Source organism: Oncorhynchus tshawytscha, linkage group LG18, assembly GCF_018296145.1.
Source record: "Oncorhynchus tshawytscha isolate Ot180627B linkage group LG18, Otsh_v2.0, whole genome shotgun sequence".
In the NCBI taxonomy this organism is placed as follows: domain Eukaryota; kingdom Metazoa; phylum Chordata; class Actinopteri; order Salmoniformes; family Salmonidae; genus Oncorhynchus; species Oncorhynchus tshawytscha.
This window is the reverse complement of record NC_056446.1, coordinates 16,014,846-16,037,451: the sequence shown is the minus strand read 5'-3', so window position 1 is coordinate 16,037,451 and position 22,606 is coordinate 16,014,846. Positions and strand designations below refer to the sequence as shown.

At 43.5% G+C, this 22,606-nt stretch overlaps 1 protein-coding gene across 1 annotated transcript in view; it reads right to left on the bottom strand.

The window, feature by feature from the left end:
• The window catches only part of LOC112217585 (mannosyl-oligosaccharide 1,2-alpha-mannosidase IA), a 157,899-nt gene that overhangs the window by 23,738 nt on the left and 111,555 nt on the right, over nt 1–22,606 (bottom strand). The window contains exon 5 of the mRNA XM_024377994.2: nt 15,817–15,911. Coding sequence (XP_024233762.2) covers nt 15,817–15,911 — 95 coding nt within the window. The remainder of the gene's footprint in view (nt 1–15,816; nt 15,912–22,606) is intronic.

The following is a 22,606-nucleotide window of genomic DNA, read 5'->3' as shown; positions in this document are numbered from 1 at the left end:
GTCATAACATATGCACTATCTCTTCGGAACTGCGTTGGCTGGGAAGCATGTGGATGCCTTAAGAGCTGCATTTAACCTGACCACTCGTCTGGACTGCACTCTGAGCGCCTGAAATGGATCCCCAACTCCCTCCCTCAGTTGGTCTCTTTCTTCCTACCTCCCTTAGTTCCTACCTCCCTTAGTTCCTACCTCCCTCCCTCTATCTGTTGGCCTCTCTCCCTCCCTCTCTCTCTGTTGGCCTCTCTCTCTATATTTTGGCCTCCCTCCCTCCTGTGGTCTATGTGTCAAATCCCTTCCTAAGCCCTTGGATGAGATCTAAATCCCGAGGAAGAATAACAACAGGGAGCATAGAGGAGCCCAAAACAAGCACACGGCTAAGCCTAAAGGTACAGGGTCGAGGATGAGTGGGGTTCAAATGCTACATTTACATTACAGGGAGTGAACTCTACTACCTCTCTTTCTCTCTCTCCAACTATCCATATTCCTCTCCCTCCTTCCTCTCTGTTTAACTGTTGCCTCAGGTCTGGAATCTGTGGGCACTAGGTCCAGTTCAGTGGTTTCTACCCATTCCTTTTACGGGAAAGAAAGAGAGATGCAGGCTGGCACTAACAAATGTGCAGCTCTGTGTACATAACGTAGTGGCTGAAAGGACTTTGAGAGAACACAAACAGCCTTCTGGACAATGAACTAACAATGGTTCTAACAATGGAGTCACTTTACTCCAGTCAGGTGCCAATGCCTTTGTATGGGGGCAGCGGGCACACAGAAAGGATACTGAAGCTTTGGCTTACTGCTTCCTGTTAGCTCTTAGTTCCAAACCTGATCTCTCCTCCATATCTCTTACTCGTTCCAGGCGAAATGGGAGCTATAGATCCGCAGTTAAGGGCTTAATTAAATTCCTTAAATCGCGCGAGTCTGCTATATCCTGCGGGGCTGAGGAGGCTGGGTGAGGTATGTGGGGATCATTGTAGCTCCAGGAGCTCGTCTGGTATTGCCCTGGAGTAGTGTCCTGGGAGAGCGGCTGGCTGCTGGAGAGCTACAGCACAGATGGAGGAGGGTCTGTCAGGACTAGACAGCTACTCCAGTGGCTCTTTCACAGAGACTGCAGCAGCCCACACACACACACGGTTTTACCGTCCCAGTGGCTCGAGGCATTTTGTTTTGGGGATACTCAGATAAGGTTAAGATTAGGGTTAATGTTGCTTCTCGTGTTGCAGAAGTATGAACGTGATCCTTTAAATGGAGATGTTTTCCAAAACAACCTTGTCTGCCAATCCAATTACAGGTAACGTATAATAGCTTACATACATCCGAGTCTGAACCTCTCCCTTTGTCCCAGTGGCACCAATCCTCTTACCATCAACTATCAACTTCAGGCTATCCTGGTTTCATCAGGCCAGAGCTATAAACGGCAGCTGTAATTCAGATTTGAGGGACGGCCAATACTAGATGAAGCGGTGCTCCTGTGTATCACTGTGTGAAAAACCTCAATGGCTCCTCTAATTGGGCTACTCGGAATCTAGGCTTATTAATCAAACCACTTTTCCCCAGACTCTCGGGATGGATTGTACATCCTGAGAGTGAACCGCAACGAGTAAATCTGCTAAAGCTGCCATATTTCATACCAAGACGGCGGGAGAAAAAAGAGAGCTGGCTATAACTTCGTGTGATGACATCCACTTGAACTAAAAGTTCAATTTGATCGGAGAGTAATTTCCCGCTTGCCATTTTATAGGAGGGAAAGGGGAATTCTAAAAGATACATAAAAGTGGAGCCATTATTCTCTGAGGAGGGAGACTAATTTATAATCATGAGAACTAATACTCCAGGCCTGGAGTCTGGCCTTGCTGGACCTGCTCTTTGTCCCCAGGAAAAAAAACACATGACGTCTACTCTTAAGGTACTAAATATAGAACCTGTCTTACTGAATCACCACCAACCGAGGAGAGCAAATCTACACCAGGGCCCTATGATCAAACTGTTTACAGGGAATTACATAAACGGCAGGCAGACTATTCATTTAAAAAAATATATATATACACACTGAACAAAAATATAAAACGCAACATGCAAACATTTCTACGTTCAAATAAGGAAATCAGTCAATTGAAATAAATTCCTTAGGCCTTATTCTGCGGCACATTTTAGAGTGGCCGGTTGCCCCCAGCACAAGGTGCACCGGATTATCTTGGCAAAAGAGAAATGCTCACCAACCAGGATGTAAACAAATTTCTGGACAAAATTTGAGAGAAATAAGCTTTTTGTGCTTTTGGAAAATGTATGGGATTTTTTTTATTTCAGCTCATGAAACATGGGACCAACACTTTGCGTTGATATTTTTGTTCAGTATACTTAAACAGAAATCAACATCTCACATTTTTTTGAATTCCAGAAGCCTTCCATATGTTAAAACTATTCATGGCTTAGTTTCGCTCCACTCACAACTACTGATCCTTGCTTTCAGACCATGGTATGACGCAATACTACACTTTGATTGACAACTTCTCTGTACCTGTGCTACATGTCATTTGGTGAAATAAATAAGCCATCTGCCAGGTGTAAGCGGTGATGCTGCTGACAGCACTGTTGCTATGGGCTTGGTGGGGGTAAATGGGACTAGTGATGGGATAGTTTTGGGGGGGGCGTCTTTTGAAAAGGGATATGGTGCAAATGTTTACTTCTGTTTAAAAAAAAGAATGTGTTTTTCTTAGACATGTTAAACCAGCCATATTCAACTAGTTGAATTTCAAATGACGTGAACACCAGACCACGTTGCTATACTCCTGCAGTACACACTGAGTACACCAAACATTAAGAACACCGTCCTAATATTGAGTTGTACCCCGCCTTCACCTTTAGAACAGCCTCAATTCATCACGGTGTGGACTTGACAAGGTGTCAAAAGCATTCCACAGGGATGCTGGCTCATGATGACTCCAATGCTTCCCCACGTGAAAATGTTGAGTGTGAAAAACCCAGCAGCGTTGCAGTTCTGGACACAAATTGGTGCGCCTGGCACCTACTACCATGCCCCGTTCAAAGGCACTTCCACTGAATTCAGAAAGTATTCAGACCCCTTGACTTTTTCCAAATTTCGTTAAAGCCTTATACTAAAATGCATTAAATAAAAATATGTTTCTTAAATCTACACACAACCTACAACGACAAAACGAACAGGTTTTCAGAATGTTTGCAAATTTATGTATTTTTTAACAGAAATACATTTACATAAGTATTCAGACCCATTGCTATGAGACTTGAAATTGAGCTCAGGTGCATCCTGTTTCCATTGATCATCCTTGAGATGTTTCTACAACTTGGAGTACACCTGCGGTAAATTCAATTGATTGAACATGATTTGGAAAGGCACAAATCTGTCTATATAAGGTCCCACAGTTGACAGTGAATGTCAGAGCAAAAACTAAGCCATGAGATCGAAGGAATTGTCCGTAGAGCACTAAGACAGGATTGTGTCGAGGAACAGATCTGAGGAAGGGTACCAAAACATTTATGCAGCATTGAAGGTTCCCGAGAACACAGTGGCCTCCATCATTCTTAAAACGAAGAAGTTTGGAACCACCAATACCTTTCCTAGAGTTGGCCGCCCAGCCAAACTGAGCAATCGGGGGAGAAGGGCCATGGTCAGGGAGGTGACCAAGAACCCAATTGTCGCTGACAGAGCTCCAGAGTTCCTCTGTGGAACCTTCCAGAAGCATAACCATCTCAGCAGCACTCCACTAATCAGGCCTTTATGGTAGTGACCAGACGGAAGCCTCTCCTCAGTAAAAGGAACATGACAGCCTGCTTGGAGTTTGCCAAAAGGCACCTAAAGACTCTCAGACCCTGAGAAACAAGATTCTCTGGTCTGAGGAAACCAAGATTGAACTCTTTGGCCTGAATGCCAAGTGTCACGTCTGGAGGAAACCTGGCATCATCCCCACGGTGAAGCATGGTGGTGGCAGCATCATGCTGTTGGGATGATTTTCAGCGGCAGGGACTGGGAGACTAGTCAGGATTGAGGAAAAGATGAACAGAGCAAAGTACAGAGAGATTCTTGATGAAAACCTGCTCCAGAGCGCTCAGGACCTCAGACTGGGGTGAACATTCCCCTTCTAACAGGACTTAAGCAAAGACAACGCAGGAGTGGCTTCGGGACAAGTCTCTGAATGTCCTTGAGTGGCCCCGCCAGAGACGGACTGGAACCTTGATCGAACATCTCTGGAGAGACCTGAAAATAGCTGTGCAGTGAAACTCCCCATCCAACCTGAGAGCTTGAGGAGATCTGCAGAGAAGAATGGGAGAAACTTCCCAAATACAGTTGTGCCAAGCTTGTAGCGTCATACCCAAGACTATAATCGGTTCCAAAGGTGCTTCAACAAAGTACTGAGTAAGGGGTATGAAACGTACAGTATGTAAATGTGTTTTGTGCTTAGGGAAAAAACAATTGAATCATTTCTAGAATAAGGCTGTAACATAACAAAATGTGGAAAAAGTTGAGGGGTCTGAATACTTTCCGAATGCACTGTAAATCTTTTGTCTTGCCCATTCACCCTCAATGGCACACAGACAATCCATGTGTCAATTGTCTCAAGGCTTAAAAATCCTTCTTTAACCTGTCTCCTCCCCTTCATCTACACTGATTAAAGTGGATTTAAAAAGTTATATCAATAAGGGATCATAGCTTTCACCTAGATTCACCTGGTCTCAGTCTGTTATGGAAAGAGCAGGTGTTCCTAATGTATTGTATACTCAGTGTCTTGGACACTTAGGTAGGCTCCAGAGACAGACATATTACCCATGAGGCTATTGTGACGACATGAAACGAGTCAACTGCAATTTAAAGCCAGATATACAATTATGGTTAACCTTTGGAGAAAAACAAATCAACCCGTTCTGTATGCTAGTGCTTGCTTACATTACACGAAGGTACAGTCAATATTCAAAAAGAGCAATGCAGCTATTTACTTCATACGGAGTGGGCCGAGGGGGTGATAGACTATTACCCCTGCTGTGCTGGTTTTCACCACCCCACTGGCTTGAACGGATAAAATAAGATTACTCACAGCAGCAACCTTCGATTATATTTGACTCTATATTCCTATCCCGGGGAGAGAAACAAATATACAGAGAAAAGTGAAGGAAATCAGTCAATTGAAATAAATTAAAATCAGGCCCTAATCTATTGATTTCACATAGGTGGGCCTGGGAGAGCATAGGCCCACCCACTGGGGAGCCAGGCTCAGTTTTTCCCCACAAAAGGGCTTTATTACAGACAGAAATACTCCTCAGTTCATCAGCTGTCCAGGTGGCTGATCTCTGACAATTCCGTAGGTGAAGAAACCAGATGTGGAGGTCCTGGGCTGGCGTGGTTACACGTGGTCTGAGAAATTAACATTAAATTCTCTGGCAACAGCTCTGGTGGACATTCCTGCAGTCAGCATGCCAATTGCCATTCCTATAAAACTTGAGTCATCTGTGGCATTGTGTTGTGTGACAAAACTGTACAGTTTAGAGTGGCCTTTTATTGTTCCCAGCACAAGGTGCACCTGTGTAATGATCATGCCATTTAATCAGCTTCTTGATATGTCACACCTGTCATGTGGATGAATTATCTTGGCAAAGGAGAAATGCTCACTAAAAGGGATGTAAACTAATTTGTGCCTAAAATTGGAGAGAAATAAGCTTTTTGTGCCTATGACAAATGTCTGGGTTCTTTTATTTCAGCTCGTGAAACATGGAACCAACACTTTACATGCTGCATTCATATTTTTGTTCAGTAGAATTCATTTTTATGGCACGGCAAGGACGCTAGTGAGGTTTCTCACGACACAATGTGGAGATTAAGACAAGCACTAAGACTCCAGTGACTAATGTCACCAAACTAATTGGTAAATCAAATAAATAATTACTACACTTTTGTATCATATTGCTATGATTTTATTGGTATTGTGCCCCCGGCTCTCAAAATATGCCATTATAAATGATAAGGTAACGTCTTTAAAATGGTTCTTCTTGTCTACATCTCTGGAAGGGCACATTTCATCCCTCCGAAGCATCCCTACCAGGGTAATGAAAACAAGTCATGTTGGACTAGGAACATGCTATCTTGAGAAAGCTTATCTTGAATAAAATATAGGCCTAGTTTGGCTCTGGCCAGATAAAAAACATGAAAATAGCACAGTGTCATTGATGTTATGTGTGGGAATGATGGACACAGACGCACACACACACACACACACACACACACACACACACACAACTGTGTCCCTGATCAAACACCCCCCCCTCTAACAATTTCCAATTTAATTGAATTTAGGCAGGTTAAGTCAAGTTAAACTGATGTCAGGCTTCGGCGGCAGGGAACATTTGATTTGGAAATCCTTTATCTTGCTTATGGTACTATTAAAAGGAGATGGGTGAGGGTGCGGAGAGGAGATAATCCCAAGGAAATGGATTCAGAGGAAATATTTCATAGTGTCGGACTGAGAGGGGAGGCACTGCTTCAGTGGCAGGGTTCATCGGCCAGCACACTCTCTGGCGATCCGGGAGGAAGAGAAGAGTGGAGGGAAAGAGAAAGAAGGGAAGAAAGCAGGAAGAGACTGTCTGGAGTAAGTGTTATCTTAGTCCTCCTCCTTCAAAGGATGCCTGTGTGGCGTGGCGTGCCAGATGGTCTGTGAAGCAATACAAAGACGCTAAAGAAGAGCGCACACGTCAGTCCCACCTGAGTGCTAGCATTAATAATGAAAAAATACGAAGTTAGATGTTTATTCATGAGAGACATCTTCCTCTGTAGAAAATTAGACTGGAGACTATCACCTGAAAGGAAGTCCGCATAGCTTTTTTGAACTTGGGTCTCACTTCATGGACTGTTGATATTAGGGAAACTTTAAGTCACACTATGACACAATTTTATGTGTGGTTAGTAATCGACAGTCCAAAGGGGTTTGGAGTCAGGGACGAAGCTTAGAGTCTATTGGAGAGCTGCTGAGGGTCAGGGGGCTACTGTGAGGTGCTGCTGTCTCCAGGCCTCCTCTGATCCTCTCCAGACTGTCTGTCTGTCTGGTACACCTGCAGACTGGGGTTGCAAAGCTACTGGTCATTTACCAAAGTTACCAGAACCTTCAGTAATTTGGGTAATTAACAGAAATCTATGGCAATCTATCGTAATGTTGGGCATTTAGCTTTGAATAATATATATTTTTAATATAGCAGGGGTCTCCAGCCTTTTCTAGCAAGCTACACATTTTTTTCAAGCTTTCAAATAGGCACATTCTTCTCTTTTCCTTTCCCCTGCAACTCTTCCCTGGGTCCTTGGTGTACAAGAGAAGTGCACCGTTTTCTGTCAATATATCTGGTTAATAAATAAGGGGGGCCCTATAAAGCCGGTGATTTTCTCCCCAAATTATGTTTTATATTTTCCCAAATGATGTTTTCTCAGTTTTATTTTTCCTGATTTTAGATTGTTTTGGTTTTTCACACTCAAAATTAAAACATTTAATAGAGAAACAATGAAATTGGATGTTCCGAGTCCATGTCAATGCTTAAATCGTGAGCGTGGCCAATGGAGTGGTCTCTGACCAAAATTTGAGGCCCTCCTCTGGGCCACAGAGACACCTTTTAGGTGTTTTAATGTAACTGGCCCAGTGTTGCCAGATTTCTATGAAATATTACCTAGAATTTCTTACAATATGAGTGAAATAGTTTTCCTTCCAAAAATGGGTAATTAAGTATGTTAACTCTACTGGATCAGTGTCCCGAAATTGGGACAGTTGCTGCTCAATATGCGATATTTGACTAGAATGGCGTAGTAAACAAAAGCCAACTTTCCGAGACATTGACATGTCAAATCAAAGTTTATTTGTCACGTGCGCCGAATACAACAGGCATAGATAGACCTTACAGTGAAATGCTTACTTACAGGCTCTAACCAATAGCGCAAAAAAAGGTATTAGGTGAACAATAAGTAGGTAAAGAAATAAAACAGTCAAGTGCCTGTGTCTTATATGGTCAGAAAGCTTAAATGATTGTTAATCTAACAGCAGTGTCCAATTTACAGTTGCAGAAATTGACCGAGAGAGTGACATGAGTCCTGCACGCAAGAAAGATTGGAAGGAGAAGGTACTTTTAGATCAGTAAGTAAAATATATTTTGCTTATTGTGCTAATCCAGTTGTTTAAATGGTTACATATTCATTTAAGATATTGTCTTTGATTTCTGTATATAGCACCAGTCAAAAGTTGGCACACCTACTCATTCCAGGGATTTTCTTTTTTTGTAATACTTTCTACATTGTAGAATAGTGACGACATCAAAACTATGAAATAACACATGGAATCATGTAGTAACAAATCCAAAAATAATGAATATTTGAGATTCTTTAAAGTAGCCACCCTTTGTCTTGATGACAGCTTTGCACACTTTTGGCATTCTCTCAACTAGCTTCACTTGCTTTTCCAACAGTCCAAAAATCTACCAGCCACTCATATTTTTATGTCAGGCAAAACAATACATTTTCACCAAAAATACAAATAAAAATAACCTGACAAAAATGGACGGGGATGCTTTGTAATGTTTCTAAAACAATACATGTATTACTAGTAAGAAGTAATGTAGTATATTGCTTCATTTCATTAAATTTTTTGTGACCCGAGTCTTTCAACCAAAATTATCACAGACAAAAATGTTCCCCTGCCCCTTTAAGGACGGGAGGTTACCATAATAACGTGACTGAGTCATGCTTGTGCCTGTGAGATTGTGAAAGAGTCTTCCCTAGCAATTGAAACTAAAACATTGAAAAACTACCTCTCTTGTGAACAAAACAATGCAAACACAAAGAAACAAGGACAAAGTCTCACTTCAGTAGACTTTGGTTTCAAGGAAATTGGACCAACTTTTATGCCTGTGTGCGCAGCACTTCTAAAAAAATGTATCTTTCACTCAGCACTTCATGTGCGCACAGCCCCCAGCCAGGCAGTGTTGCTTTGCAAGGTAGGATAGGTTATAAGATTCATAGTTCTTTTGACCTTGTGCAATTAATTGACCAGATATGAAACAAAACGGCAGAAATAGTTTGAAAACAGCTACTGCAGCATTTATTTGACATTTTTATTCACAAATGCGAGTGAAATGCTCACACTGTGGAGCCTTGACCGCCCACCGGTGAAATAGACATCTTACCCGCCAATGCTAAAATATACCCCTTTGTGGCGGGTGTTAATTTTAGGCCCTGGTCTGAGCTTACCCCAACAACAGAATGGTGTGGGTGTATACCGGGCATTAAACACATTCATGGAAGTCGACCACTGATTGGTCAGCTCATCATCTTGAGGAGTATTACATCATACTCTATGAGGAAATAGCAAGCATTTTTAAAGTTTGAGGTGGCTTTTGTTTCTCCAATTTAAGCTTTTGACACAAATACAAGTGTTGGACAAATCAACATCATTATTTGGGTAAGAGTTACCAGAATATTAACTTTTAAGTGCGATTTTCACTGGACACGTACTGTACTTTAAAGCGAATGTTCTGCTCTTCTAAACATTTTGCAATGGGACAGAGAGAACATTTTAGTTTTAAAGCTAGTTTCTTGCAATTCTAGACATTTAGCCATGACTTATGTCATGTTCTTATGCTATCTGAGTGACTCAAACATTATAACTAAATCCATGTGGGCCACATGACATGGTATTTCTTTTACATTTTGTCTTGTGTTTATTCTGGTGGTTGTTAGTTCTCAAAGAATACCTTATTTAAAAATATATAACTCCATTATATTTTATATCTGGTTTCAGTGGTTTGAAGTTTACAATGTTTTATCATCCCAAAAATGATTTATAAAAAAATTAAACAAACAAAAGATGACACCATATTTTGGAGAGCGGCAGACACGATTTAGCAGTGGCGCCCGCTGGTGGAAACACTGAAGTGTGTAAAAAACAAAAAACAAATAAAGGATATTTAATGCCGAAATCCTCATATTGCACACCCGTGGTATTCACTAAGTTGATGATTTATATTTAGGATAACGTTTTACAGCTTTGTCATTTTATTATTTCATATATTTTATATGTGAGAAGGCCACACAGAGGCCCAGAGACAATTACAGACACCTGTGACAGTCTAAAGTACGCCAAAAGGGCCACTAGAGGTCTTGTGATAGAACAATTCTGGTTGTTTACTGGTAAACTTAGAATGTTTCAAGTAATATATCCTGCCTTTGCAACCCTACTGCAGACACCAGCTGTAATCGCATCACTGTCAACTCCTCAAGGAGAGTGGAAATGTCCTCCCCTCCACTAGTCTCCCCCATCTCCCCAAACATTAAGCAGGCTCACAGAGTACAGTGTTTCAATTCCACAGCTTCAATGGTGATGGGAACAGTTTTACTAGACGTGTATCTATGTTACATGGCTATAACATGCTTCTCCCTCCAATATCTGTTCGGACACATCAAATATTAGTATGTTCTCGATTGAGCGAGTTAACTGGTTCTTAGAAAGGTATGAGCCTCTTTGCACTGCTCATGGAAAAGGAAGATCAAGATGTCTCAATGCATACATGACCTTCATTATTATCTAGAAGTTATGTTGACCAAGTCACAAAGTGAATATGTAACTGACCTGACGTTTCTGTACTGACAATAAGAATGTACATGTTGTGCAAGTTGACTGTATATGTGGTGATGTAAAACTTCCGTTTGGCAAGGTGTTCGTCTGAGTGAGACCTCTTCCATGGCGATGTAATAAAAGAATTGATTCAAGCATTTGTTGTTTGTTCTCAATAACTTCCTTACCATTCAAACTCAGAACCCTACAATGGTTTTGAAACTGTATCATGTCTCATGAAAGTAATGCATGTTCCATTTGACCTTCGGGAGAAAATCGTTTCGAGGGGAGAATTGAGATAGTGCTTGATTTCACATAAAGGAATCTAGTCATGTATCTAGCAAAACTATTTTACCATTGCCTCTTTGATTAAAGGTTTTTGCAGTGTTTCACAGAAGTAAAAACACCTCTTATGTTTCAAACGGCTAATTAAATGATCTAATCCTTCTGGTGTTGTTTTGTTTGATTATTCTAGCGGTGCGGTTCTTTTCTTTTAATGTAAAACCCAAGATGAAAATGACTTTTTTTCAAAAAACAAATACATTTCGTCCACTGCAGAAGGATGAAAAGAAAGGGATACAAACAAGCAGAGAACAGAAGAGATGAAGCTCAATCAGATTGTTGTTCCAGGGTCACAATCAATTAGCAGCTAATGAGGTGGCAAGCCTGTGTGCCAGGGACTTTCTAACTCTGTGGTCAGTGGAGGACCCTGGTCATCCTGATTCCTCCATCTGGGACCTTAACAGGACTTCATGCACACTAGGATGACTCGGTCATATACCAACAATAAATGGCCTCATTTAATGACCCATGAGAGCCAAGCGTCGACCCAGTCCGTCTCACGGCGACATGCATAGCTATGTTCATCTGGACGTTCACAGAAGGGAAGATAAGAAGAAGATGGTAACGAAGGACAGAGGTAAGGGTCTATGGACCTGAAGAGAGAGAGAGGGAGAAAGGGATGGGGCGTGCTTTGACCATACTCCCATGGGATTCCCCCAGTGCCAAAGATCAGTTCTGGATCAATCTGGCTCAAGGTTGTAACACCGTGGGTCCGAGTAAAATGTAACCAGATATCTCTATGGGGGATCATGTAAAATCTAAGTGATTTGCTTTTCTGGGAAAGCTATACTGCTGATAAACTTGATAAAAGTGTTGTCCCACTTAGGAGACAAGTAGGACAAAATGCCCTTGAACATTTTTACGAGATTTACACACTTGCTAGAGAGCGCTTCTTTGTTTACGCCCATTCGGCATCGTTCACACCCTCTTAAGCCTCAGCCTCACCCATCTCTTTAAGAATTGACACGTAAACGCATGGCCAAACGTCAGCATTGTCGACCCCTCCATTATCTCAGCCAATCATGGATAGCCAGGAAGGACCCCGTCTTTCTCCCTATTCTTGCTCTCCAAATCAGCCCTGGTTCCTACCATCCTTCCTTCATTTGCTAGATGTGAATGGCTTGGAAGTAGTAGCCTTTAAAAGCCTCTGTATCCGACCCACCTCCTCATTAAACCACTAACAGAGTGGCAGCGCTAAAGTGGCAGCTGATCTGCGTAGCCAGGGCATGCTATCTACTCCAGCAGCCTCTATCAGTTAATGACTGTTACTGGAGGTGAAGTTCTCTCTCTTATGTGAGGACTGATGATGTAGAGCGGGTCTATATATAGACGTCATCCTCTTTGGAAAGGGCTGGAGGCCAGTAGGGTTGTTCTCAGGTCAATAGGCTTACAGGTGTAGGAACATCCCTCTACAGACACTCGGTTTTGCCACATGTTTTCTACAAAACAGACTAAGGCCTACATAACCGCTGAGCACAAATGATCTGCTCTGACTGCAACATTATGATTGCTAGTATGGTTCGTGGTTTTCAAGTTAAGTACAAAACGATGTAAACTAGGATGTAAAGTATGAAAACTTAGTGTTACAAATCTTGGGAATGGTCTTCGAAAACATTCAAAGTCACTTGGCTTAACGTTAACTGTTCTCTGAGGAGAGTGGAGGGAAACTTCCTGCAGCTGTCTGAAAGTGGGTTACTGGTTCTAACATATCTGATGTAAGCGGATGAGAGTACGTCCCTCCATTTAAAGTAGGACAAAGTGCAGATGCCAAAATAGCCCAAACATTCCTCCTTTCATTACAGATAAAGTGGCTGTCATCTTTGAATTGGGTTACGCTGTTGCTGTCGACAATTCACGGCTCAAATACATGTATTTAACCGCTCATGGCAGTAGCCTAGTTATGAGTCCTTGTACTTTTGTAAGAGGGGAAGGTGAAGAACCATCTGGGGGGGAAAATAAGCATCAGTCTTCATGCCATTTAGCAGACGCTTTTATCCAAAGCAACTTAGTCATGAGTGTATAGATGGGTTAGCTGACAATGTCATGAAAACAATGTGCATGCTGAAATAGGGCAGAAGACTGAGTTGTTATGATTCTGAACGGCCAGATGGCTACCGCCAATGAAAAGAACCTGCCGTGTGGGGAATCGTAAGTGACTCGTTTCAGCCAGTTTCATCTTGTTCTTGATACCATGTCTTGTTTTGAGGTGTTTTGACTGATTTCATGTCAATACTAACGTAGCTAAAATTTGCTAGCTAGCTAACCAATAACTGTAACGATGTATTGTATTTAAGAGACAAGTGCTCATTGTAACAAAGTCTTCAATATTTGTTGAAAACATGAATACAATCTCAACAATCTAAGCCAACCCTGTTTGTTTTACTCATAGTTGCACACGGTTGCTAATCAACCAACCCCCCTATACATTAAAGGTAGGGGTGGTCCAGGGAATCGAACCCACTATCCTGGCATTGCAAGCGCCATGCTCTACCAATTGAGCCACAGAGGACCACAGACTCATCCACGTACACACAGCAACACACACACAGATGAAACGAGAAGGAAAGTTGTTGATCAATATCAAGTCATCTCTTTCTATATGCAGGGAGAGAGCAGTGAGTTTAGATTCAGAATTCCCCAAAGGGGACCACTTCCCCCTCTTAAGAGCTTTCTTAGAAACAAGCACCAACAAAATATTCAGATGAAAAACACAGGGAAGAGGGCTGGCCAGACATAACCTCCAACAAGAAAATGAGTCACAAACAAAACCTGCCAAGAGGCTTTTGACAGCACACAGTGTTCGTCTTGTTAGTCATCACGTTAATGAGAGAGAAGGAGTGGGAGAGCTCTCTTAACACAGCTCACTATTAAGTGGATGGTGCTCCCAACTGATGTTAATCTGCTTCTTATAGTCTCTAGACAGAAATCATATACATATGCCAGGCTCTACATTAACTTACATACTAAGGGAAGCCTATTTTTTTCCCATATCTAAAGAAATCCAGCATATTCACTCCTATGCCTTACCATCTCCATATCAGAAATGCCATCTGTGGTCAAGGTCTGGTGGGCTCTATAAAAGCTAGGCCAGCTATAGTATGGTTCAGTGGCGCGGTAAATTCATCATTGACACCAATCTGTTGAGGCCCCTGGGGGCCAGTGGTGGGGTTAGGGCCAGGCGGGGGCGGGCGGTGGTCCTCTGGGGCCTCGGCTCTAACTCGAGGAGACTGGTAGCTCCAACCACCATGTGACAATGCGTGCAGAAAGCCCTTTCATTCGCCATAAGCGGGGAGAAATGAATTTGTTACACAGACCCAGTCATCTCCATGACAACCTGAGTTTTAATGAATATCTGACAAACTGGGCTGCAGTCTCACTGGGCGAAAAATGTGAAAAGAATGCAGGTTGCTCTATCCTTGCTATTAAAAAACATTATACAGTGTGTAGCTATGTGAGAAGAGATAACATATTACATATCAAGCTATAGACATTTCTTTCATTTGGTACAGTAATAATGCTGCGAAGCCACCCACATGTTCAGGTTTTGTGATATTTCTTTAAAGCTAAGCTATATGGATTTGACCCTGACAAAAATCCCTCTCTGTTCTTGGTTGTGGCAAGGGTTGTGCAGTGAGAGGGAAGAGTTGAGTGTGAGTGTGTATATAAGGACTCTCGCAGGCCTTGGACTGATGGGGCAGAGCACGCTACACTGGCTGCAGGAGACTGAAGCAGACTGGACAGAGAGGTTGTTTACTCTCATGGCTGAGACAAGCCACTGGCGTTACACGCCCCCCTCCCTCCTCCTCCCTTATTTATTCCCCCCTTCCTTCACCCTTGAGGCCCCCTGCTGCTTTTACCTACCGGGCAGCAAGTTGGTTAGCGTCGGATGAAAAACAATTTCCAAACCCAATAATAATCATCCAACAGGTTTGCCACCTCGAGAGTACCCTCTGTCCTCCCTTTTGTCCTCGTACCCCCCTCTGCCTGTTCTCAGCGATGTGGGCGGCTAGACTCACCCCTCAGCTCAGGGGGGCTATCATAAGGGCAAGGAGAGGGGTGGAGGGTAGGAAGGGAACAAGACTTCCATGGAGGGCTGCTCAGGAAAAAACGGTCACTTTGGATTGGTTAGCCGAGCCAAACCTTGACTTGTCAGACTCAGGGCTGTATTGTTCTGAAGCGGCTTCTTTCTGGACCAGGGAGGGAGCCATGGCAGCTATATACGCTGTAGCCTAGACGCCGGGCAGAAGCCATTCAGAGTAAGGTGCAGACAAAATAACAATCTAGAGGCAGGCTCGGTTTGCAAGAGCATCATAAAATCAGCTGAAGTGTTTCAAGATCCAGACAGTGTGTAGTCAAAACACTGGCTTACCAAAACAGAGCCATGAGCATCGATACTGACACCATTCCTCACTTCTGTGGTTTGGGGGACAGTATAAAGCAAGCAGAGACCCCACTTCCCAAAACAACTGCTTTTATGTGCCAACCACGATGCTATCAACCCACAGCAGAGAATACTTCAAAGCTGTGGAGAGGGAGAAGTATTTGCAATAGTCTGTGTAGTTAACGTAACTGAGGGAAACAGAGGGGAGAGAGTGAAATCATTGAAGGCTTTGGGTCTTTACGCCTGTGAATAGAGTACAAGGACGAGTGATGCAAGGGAGGAGTGAGTGAGCTATTTCAAGCTGCCTAGTGGGTGTACAATGTATGTCTGTACAGGTCCAGGTTCAAGGTATTGACCTCTTCTGATTTGAGTGACGCTCCAGTATTGGGAATAGTGAATGATATATATGAAGCCGTGGGCTGACTGTACAGTGTGTATATAAAACAGACAGAGACCGACAGAATGGTGATGTTTGAGTGCAGGACTCACCTCTTCAGGTTTAGGAGAGCCCAGGGGATGCCTGTGGGTGTTTTGAATGCAGGCAACAGCTTCTCTCCCAGTTGTATGGCCTTCTTCCTGAACACCTACCAAACAAACAAACAGAGAAAAGAGAGATGTATCAGCAACACAATCCAACCCCGTCTTTCTGTCAATCCTGTCTGATGTCGGAGACGTGGTGACAAGGCGCTGATCCATGGACAATGGGTTAGGGTTAGCTCTTCCTGTCACATGGGCATTTTATCTCACATGCAGCGTTGCCCTTCTTCCTGTTGGAAAGGAGAGGCTGTTTCCTGGTTTGTGAGAGAGGGGGAGGGGGAGAGAGGGAGCGAGAGAGATAGAGCGACAGGAAGAGGGAGACAGAGTAAGAGTGTTTAGGACTACATCCTGCAGCAGGCTGATAAAAGCCAATCAGATAAGAGCGGAGCAGGTCTGAGGCCATCCTTCCCATCCTGTACTGTACTTAGCTCCACAACGCTGTGCTGCCTCACACCATCCCTCCACATTTTGTTTTGTTAAGGCCTTTCTAAAATTGATTAAATAATTTCCCCCCTAATCAATCTACACAAAATATCCCATAATGCTAACACCCTTTGCTATGAGACTCAAAATTGAGCTCAGGTGCATCCCGTTTCCTGATCATCTTTGTGATGTTTCTACAACGTGATTGGAGTCAACCTGAGTTAAATTCAATTGATTAGACATGATTTGGAAAGGCACACACGTGTCTATAGAAGATATCACAGGTGACAGGGCATGTCAGCGCAAAAACCAAGCCACGAGGTCGAAGGAATTGTCCATAGAGCTCCGAGAGAGGAATGTGTCAAGGAACAGATCTGGGGAAGGCTACCAAAACAATTCTGCGGCATTGAAGGTCCCCAAGAACACAATGGCCTCCATCATTCTTAAATGGAAGTTTGGAACCACCAAGAACCTTCCTAGAGCTGTCCCACCAGCCAATCTCTGCAATTGGAGAAGGGCCTTGGTCAGGAAGGTGACCAAGAACCTGATGGTCACTCTAGAGTGACAGAGCTCCTCTGTGGAGATGGGAGAACCTTCCAGAAGGACAACCATCTCTGCAGCACTTTATGGTAGAGTGGCCAGACCGAAGCCACTCCTCAGTAAAAGGAGAATGACAGCCCGCTTGGATTTGCCAAAAGGCACCTAAAGGTCTCTCAAACCATGAGAAAAAAGATTCTCTGGTCTGATTAAACCAAGATTGAACTCTTTGGCCTGAATGCCAACTGTCATGTGGGGCGGTTAGAGCGTTGGACTAGTAACCGGAAGGTTGCAAGTTCAAATCTCCGAGCTGACAAGGTACAATTCTGTCGTTCTGCCCCTGAACAGGCAGTTAACCCACTGTTCCTAGGCCGTCATTGAAAATAATTGTTCTAAACTGACTTGCCTAGTTAAATAAAGGTTAAATAAAATAAATGTCTGGAGGAAACCTGGCACCATCCCTATGGTGAAGCATGTTGGTGGCAGCATCACGCTGAGGGGATGTTTTTCAAGGACTGGGAGACTAGTCAGGATCGAGTGAAAGTTGAACGGAGCAAAGTAGAGAGATCCTTGATGAAACCTGCTTCAGAGCACTCAGGACCGCAGACTGGAGCAAAGGTCCACCTTCCAACAAGACAACAACCACAAGCACACAGCCAAGAGACCGCAGGAGTGGCTTCGGACAAGTCTCTGAATGTCCTTGAGTGGCCCAGCCAGAGCAAGGACTTGAACCCGATTGAACATCTCTGGAGAGACTTGAATATAGCGGTGCAGCGACGCTCCCCATCCAACATGACAGAGCTTGAGAGGATTTGCAGAGAATGGGAGAAACTCCCCAAATACAGGTGTGCCAAGCTTGTAGCATCATACTCAAGAAGACTCGAGGCTGTAATCGCAGCCAAAGGTGCTTCAACAAAGTACTGAGTAAAGGGTCTGAACGCTTATGTAAATGTTATAGTTATTTTTAACAAATGTGCAAAAATGTCATTATAGGGCATTTGATTTGTCATTATAGGGTCATTATAGGGTACTGTGTGTAGACTGAGGGGGGAAAAAACGATTCAATACATTTTAGAATAAGGCTGTAACGTAAACAAAATGTGGAAAAAGTCAAGGGGTCTGAATACTTTCCGAATGCACTGTACATCTATCAACCCGTTCAGATCACATCAGGGGCAGGGAAATGTCACCAGCACTTTACATGAAATTATATACAATGACACCAATATACAATGACAGGTAGGATATGAAAGGCACATACACATCTTATCGTCCGAGTCCTGAGAGGATTCTGTACCGTAGGAAATAGGAATACTAAATGTCGAATAAATACATTCCCTATGAAGTCCCCAGAGTTTCTGTGAATGCACTCACTGTGTGGATTGAAGATGCCCCAGTCAATAATTAGAATTTCATGCACACTTCGGCTCTGAGATAAAGTGCTTTGGGTGCAGCTAAATCCAGCATATAAGAACGCTAAATTTAGTAGCAAGAGCTACTGTAACAAACAGAGATAACAAAGCTGTAGACATGATCATATCTGTGAATTCTATCAATGCACCATCAGCACATGTTCATATACCACACTGAACAAAAAATATAAAAGCAACATGAAACAATTTCAAAGAGCTTACTGAGTTACAGTTCATAGAAGGAAATCAGTCAATTAAAATACATAAATTAGGCCCTAATCTATAGATTTCACATGACCAGGCAGGGCCGCAGCCATGGGTGGACCTGAGATGGCATAGGCCCACCCACTTGGGAGCCAGGTCCACCCACTAGGGAGCCAGGCACAGCCAGTCATTATTAAAGACAGAAATACTCTTCAGCACCCCTCCCCCTCCTCAGACGATCTCGCAGGTGAAGATGCCAGATGTGGAGGCCCTGGGCTGGCATAGTTACACGTGGTCTGCGGTTTTGAGGCCGGTTGGACGCACTGCCAAATTCTCTAAAATGACTTGAGGCGGCTTATGGTAGAGAAATGAACATTCAATTCTCTGGCAACAGCTCTGGTGGACATTCCTGCAGCCAGCATGCCAACTGCACACTTCCTCAAAACTTGACATTGTGACATTTTGTTATGTGACAAAACTGCACATTTTAGAGTGGCCTTTCATTGTCCCCAGCACAAGGTGCACCTGTGTAATGATCATGCTGTTTAATCAGCTTCTTGATAGGTCACACCTGTCAGGTGGATGGATTATCTTGGCAAAGGAGAAATGCTCACTAACAGGTACGTAAACAAATTTGTGCACAATATTTAAAATAACAACTTTTTTGCAAGCAGCATCAATAAAGAAATAACCAAGACTATGTTTTATTGGTATATGGATGGAATGCTCACTCTCATTCCATACCCACATCAACCACCTTCAGTACCGCAACAAAGCATCCTTCACCCACTCTGCCAAGTACACCCTTGTAAAAATGACCATTCGGAACTATGGCGATGTAATTTACAGTCTTGCCCCGAAAAAAGCAAGATGTCATTTACCACACTGCCATCCACTTTGTTACCACTTCAACACTCATCACGGTGACCACTGGCCCTTGTTACATACACGACGCCAGACTCACTGGAACCAATTTATTAAGTCCATCATCTACCTCGGCTCACTCCTCAAACTCCACTACCAATAGCAACCTGCGCTCTGGTAGATGTACAGTGGGGCAAAAAAGTAGTTAGTCAGCCACCAATTGTGCAAGTTCTCCCACTTAAAAAGACGAGAGGCCTGTCATTTTCATCATAGGTACACTTCAACTATGACAGACAAAATTAGAAAAAAAATCCAGATAATCACATTGTAGGATTTTCTAGGATTTTTTTTGCAAATTATGGTGGAAAATAAGTATTTGGTCACCTACAAACAAGCAAGATTTCTGGCACTGTGAATATTTCTTAGTGTTGTATATTTGGTGAATTTGTACCTTTCCTCTGTATAGTGTATGTTTATTTTTTTTTATGGTATTGTGTTGTCCTGTTCACTGTTATGTTATGCCTCTAGGCCAGGTGATTATTGTAAATGACAATTGGTTCTCGATTGACTTATCGGGTTAAATAAATGACCATTAAAAATGAATAAAAAAATTGTCACATGCAACGGATAGGTGAGGTTTGTGGAAGCACAGCCAATCCAGGGACCTGTGCCACACGGCTTCCTGCTAATCCAATTGATGTGAAAAGATATTCTCTCCTCTATGAAGTAGTAAAATGGCTCATTTCAGATAATGAAGGAGAAAGGGTAGCAGCTTTAGAGAATGCCCCACTGGGTACCAGCCACTCCATAATGGAGAATGTCTCACCATGAGCTGCCTGCTCTGAGGGGACACCAATGAAAAGGGTAAAAACGCAACTTGTCAAATATTGGTGTCGTAGAGCAATAGAGCCGATGTCTTGAAAGTAATTGAATTGGGTATTTTCAAAAAGTGGAGGTTGATGGATATGTAAAGAGTAAGAGCTTAAAGACAGGTGCTGGCGAACTTTCAAAAGAGGCATTTGGTAGCCGTGTCAATACGGGGCGGTGCTTCATGACATCAAGTGGCGAGGTTGCTTTCAGCTCATTGTGTTACCGGATGCCCGCTGAGACTTGTGCCGTACTCAAACAACACGGCTAGGTCTGTGTGCGTCAGCCACCAAATAATTACTTTGTCTCCCGCCGTGTCCTTGGAGTCTCTGGACAAGGTCACCTGTTAACCTGTTCTACTAAATCCACAGCGCTGTTCCTTCTGCCCACTCCTGCCCCCTCTGCGATGAGACGTGGGCTGTCTACCTCGCTCATTCACCACTGAGTTAGTCTGTCGCCTCCAGGATCCGTGTTATTACATTGGACATTTATAGCTCGTTTCTGAGCAGATTCTGAAAGTAATCTGGAGCCCCCGCAACGTATGTAGGGGACACCCACAAATCATTCCATCCCACCATGTTTTGCATATATACTGTACACAGGTCAGAAATGGAGATATCCTGCGTAGCTACGTCTCATCCAATTGGTGTGATTAATGCCTTTAATAATGCCAGGACGCTGGAGAATAAACTAACTACAGCACCACCTAGAGTCATCAAGCAAACTGTCAACAAGGTTTACAAAGCAATCAAATGATCTGCACCACCAAACAACCTGGCCAGGCGAGATGGACGGCAGATAACATTAGCAAATATTGATGATGATAATCATATTCCAAACACACTCCAGTGAGTTTGGATAATGATTTATCACTGATGTGAGAGGCTCTGCTATGAAGTAGAACTCAGACATGTGTTATACAGATGATAAACAGCAACGGCGGTTTTTGCGGGTTTCCTGACACTGAACGTGGATAACGCCAGACTCATTTGGACAGTTCAGGTCAGAGGAGACAAGGAAGGAAGAAGTGGTTGTAGTTCTGAAAACAGGGAGATGTCTGGTTTCACTACTTTCAACTTGCACACAACCTCTTTCTGCAATAGGAGCCATTATATTCGTCCTCTACCAAGACATTTAGAGCTAGGGAATAAGGACATAGCCACCGAGCACACAGAGAGAGAGACATAATGGGCGAGGGTAAGTGTGTGTGTGATGCTGTGTGTGTGTGTGTACACAACAGGGCTATGTGCCTGTCACTGGGATCCAGGCTAACGGGTCCTGTGCTTTGGGGCTGTGGGGAGGAAGGCTGGACATGCCACTAAATAAGATGAATTACTGTGCCTGACCAGGGGTGACTGGGCCGCCTCGCGGGACACAGCCCAAATTACTCCACGTGTCTGTGACAGGGATCTGGTGCCTCCGATAGATCGGCCCAGAGCCCCAACCCCAGCTATACCTGGATAAAGTGTCAGGGAGGGACTGGGGGGGCTCTGGGATGTGATGTCCAATACCTTGCCATGACTCTCCAGGGAGCACACATCACAGGTCAACAACAGGACTGAACACGGCACCATGGAAATTCACTTCAACGTGGCTACTGAACCATAGGTTAGATCTGAGAACTGACTGTATCTGCTTCTACTGTAGCCGTTGTGGATTAATATCACATAATACAATATTAAATACAGATAGATACTCAGGGGGCTGTGGTGATATGACAGATTTTTTCATCTGAGATCTCCATTGGCATGAGCACAGTCCTGCAGATGTCTGCACAGGCTTCTGTTGAGGATAACAGTGACTAGACAATAGCATTGTATCCAGACTGGATCTCTCATCAGCTCATCAGACAGAGTGGTCTGACCCTCTTAAGATGCCACCCTGCACTCAGCAGGCTAAAGCCTGAAAGGGGCCTGAGATATTAATTGCTGGGAAAGAGCAGCTTTTGTCCGATCTAATTGTGGTGAGCTGCACAAAACACCAGGCAGGACAGGGGAGGTCAAATTGCATTAGGGAATGAAACCCAGCACACCGTTTACCAGAGTGCACTCTCCCAGTTTACTTCCACCTGAGTGAGGGACTCATAGCAGCGCTGTCCTCCCTAAAGACCGAGGAGAACAACACCATTCAAACAGGCCTCTGGACGGAACTGGGACTTTCCGACTAATTGAGAAATCATTGCCTGCTGAAAGTTCAACGCTAAACTGTGACTTCAGAAAGGAGTCCCCTGGGGCTTTTTTCTGTGCCTAAGCACTTAAAAGATTGATTAGGCCATCGATTGGGCAGTGCCAGTGAGAGAACTCACCTGGCGTCCCTGGCATTTTCAACCTGATGATTGAAAAGTAACAAACTGAAGTCTTTGAGATCAGGGGTTGTGCCCCTTCCTTTAATGTGCTGCTGAGGCGCAGCTTTTTATATTAGCAAAGAGAGCCTGA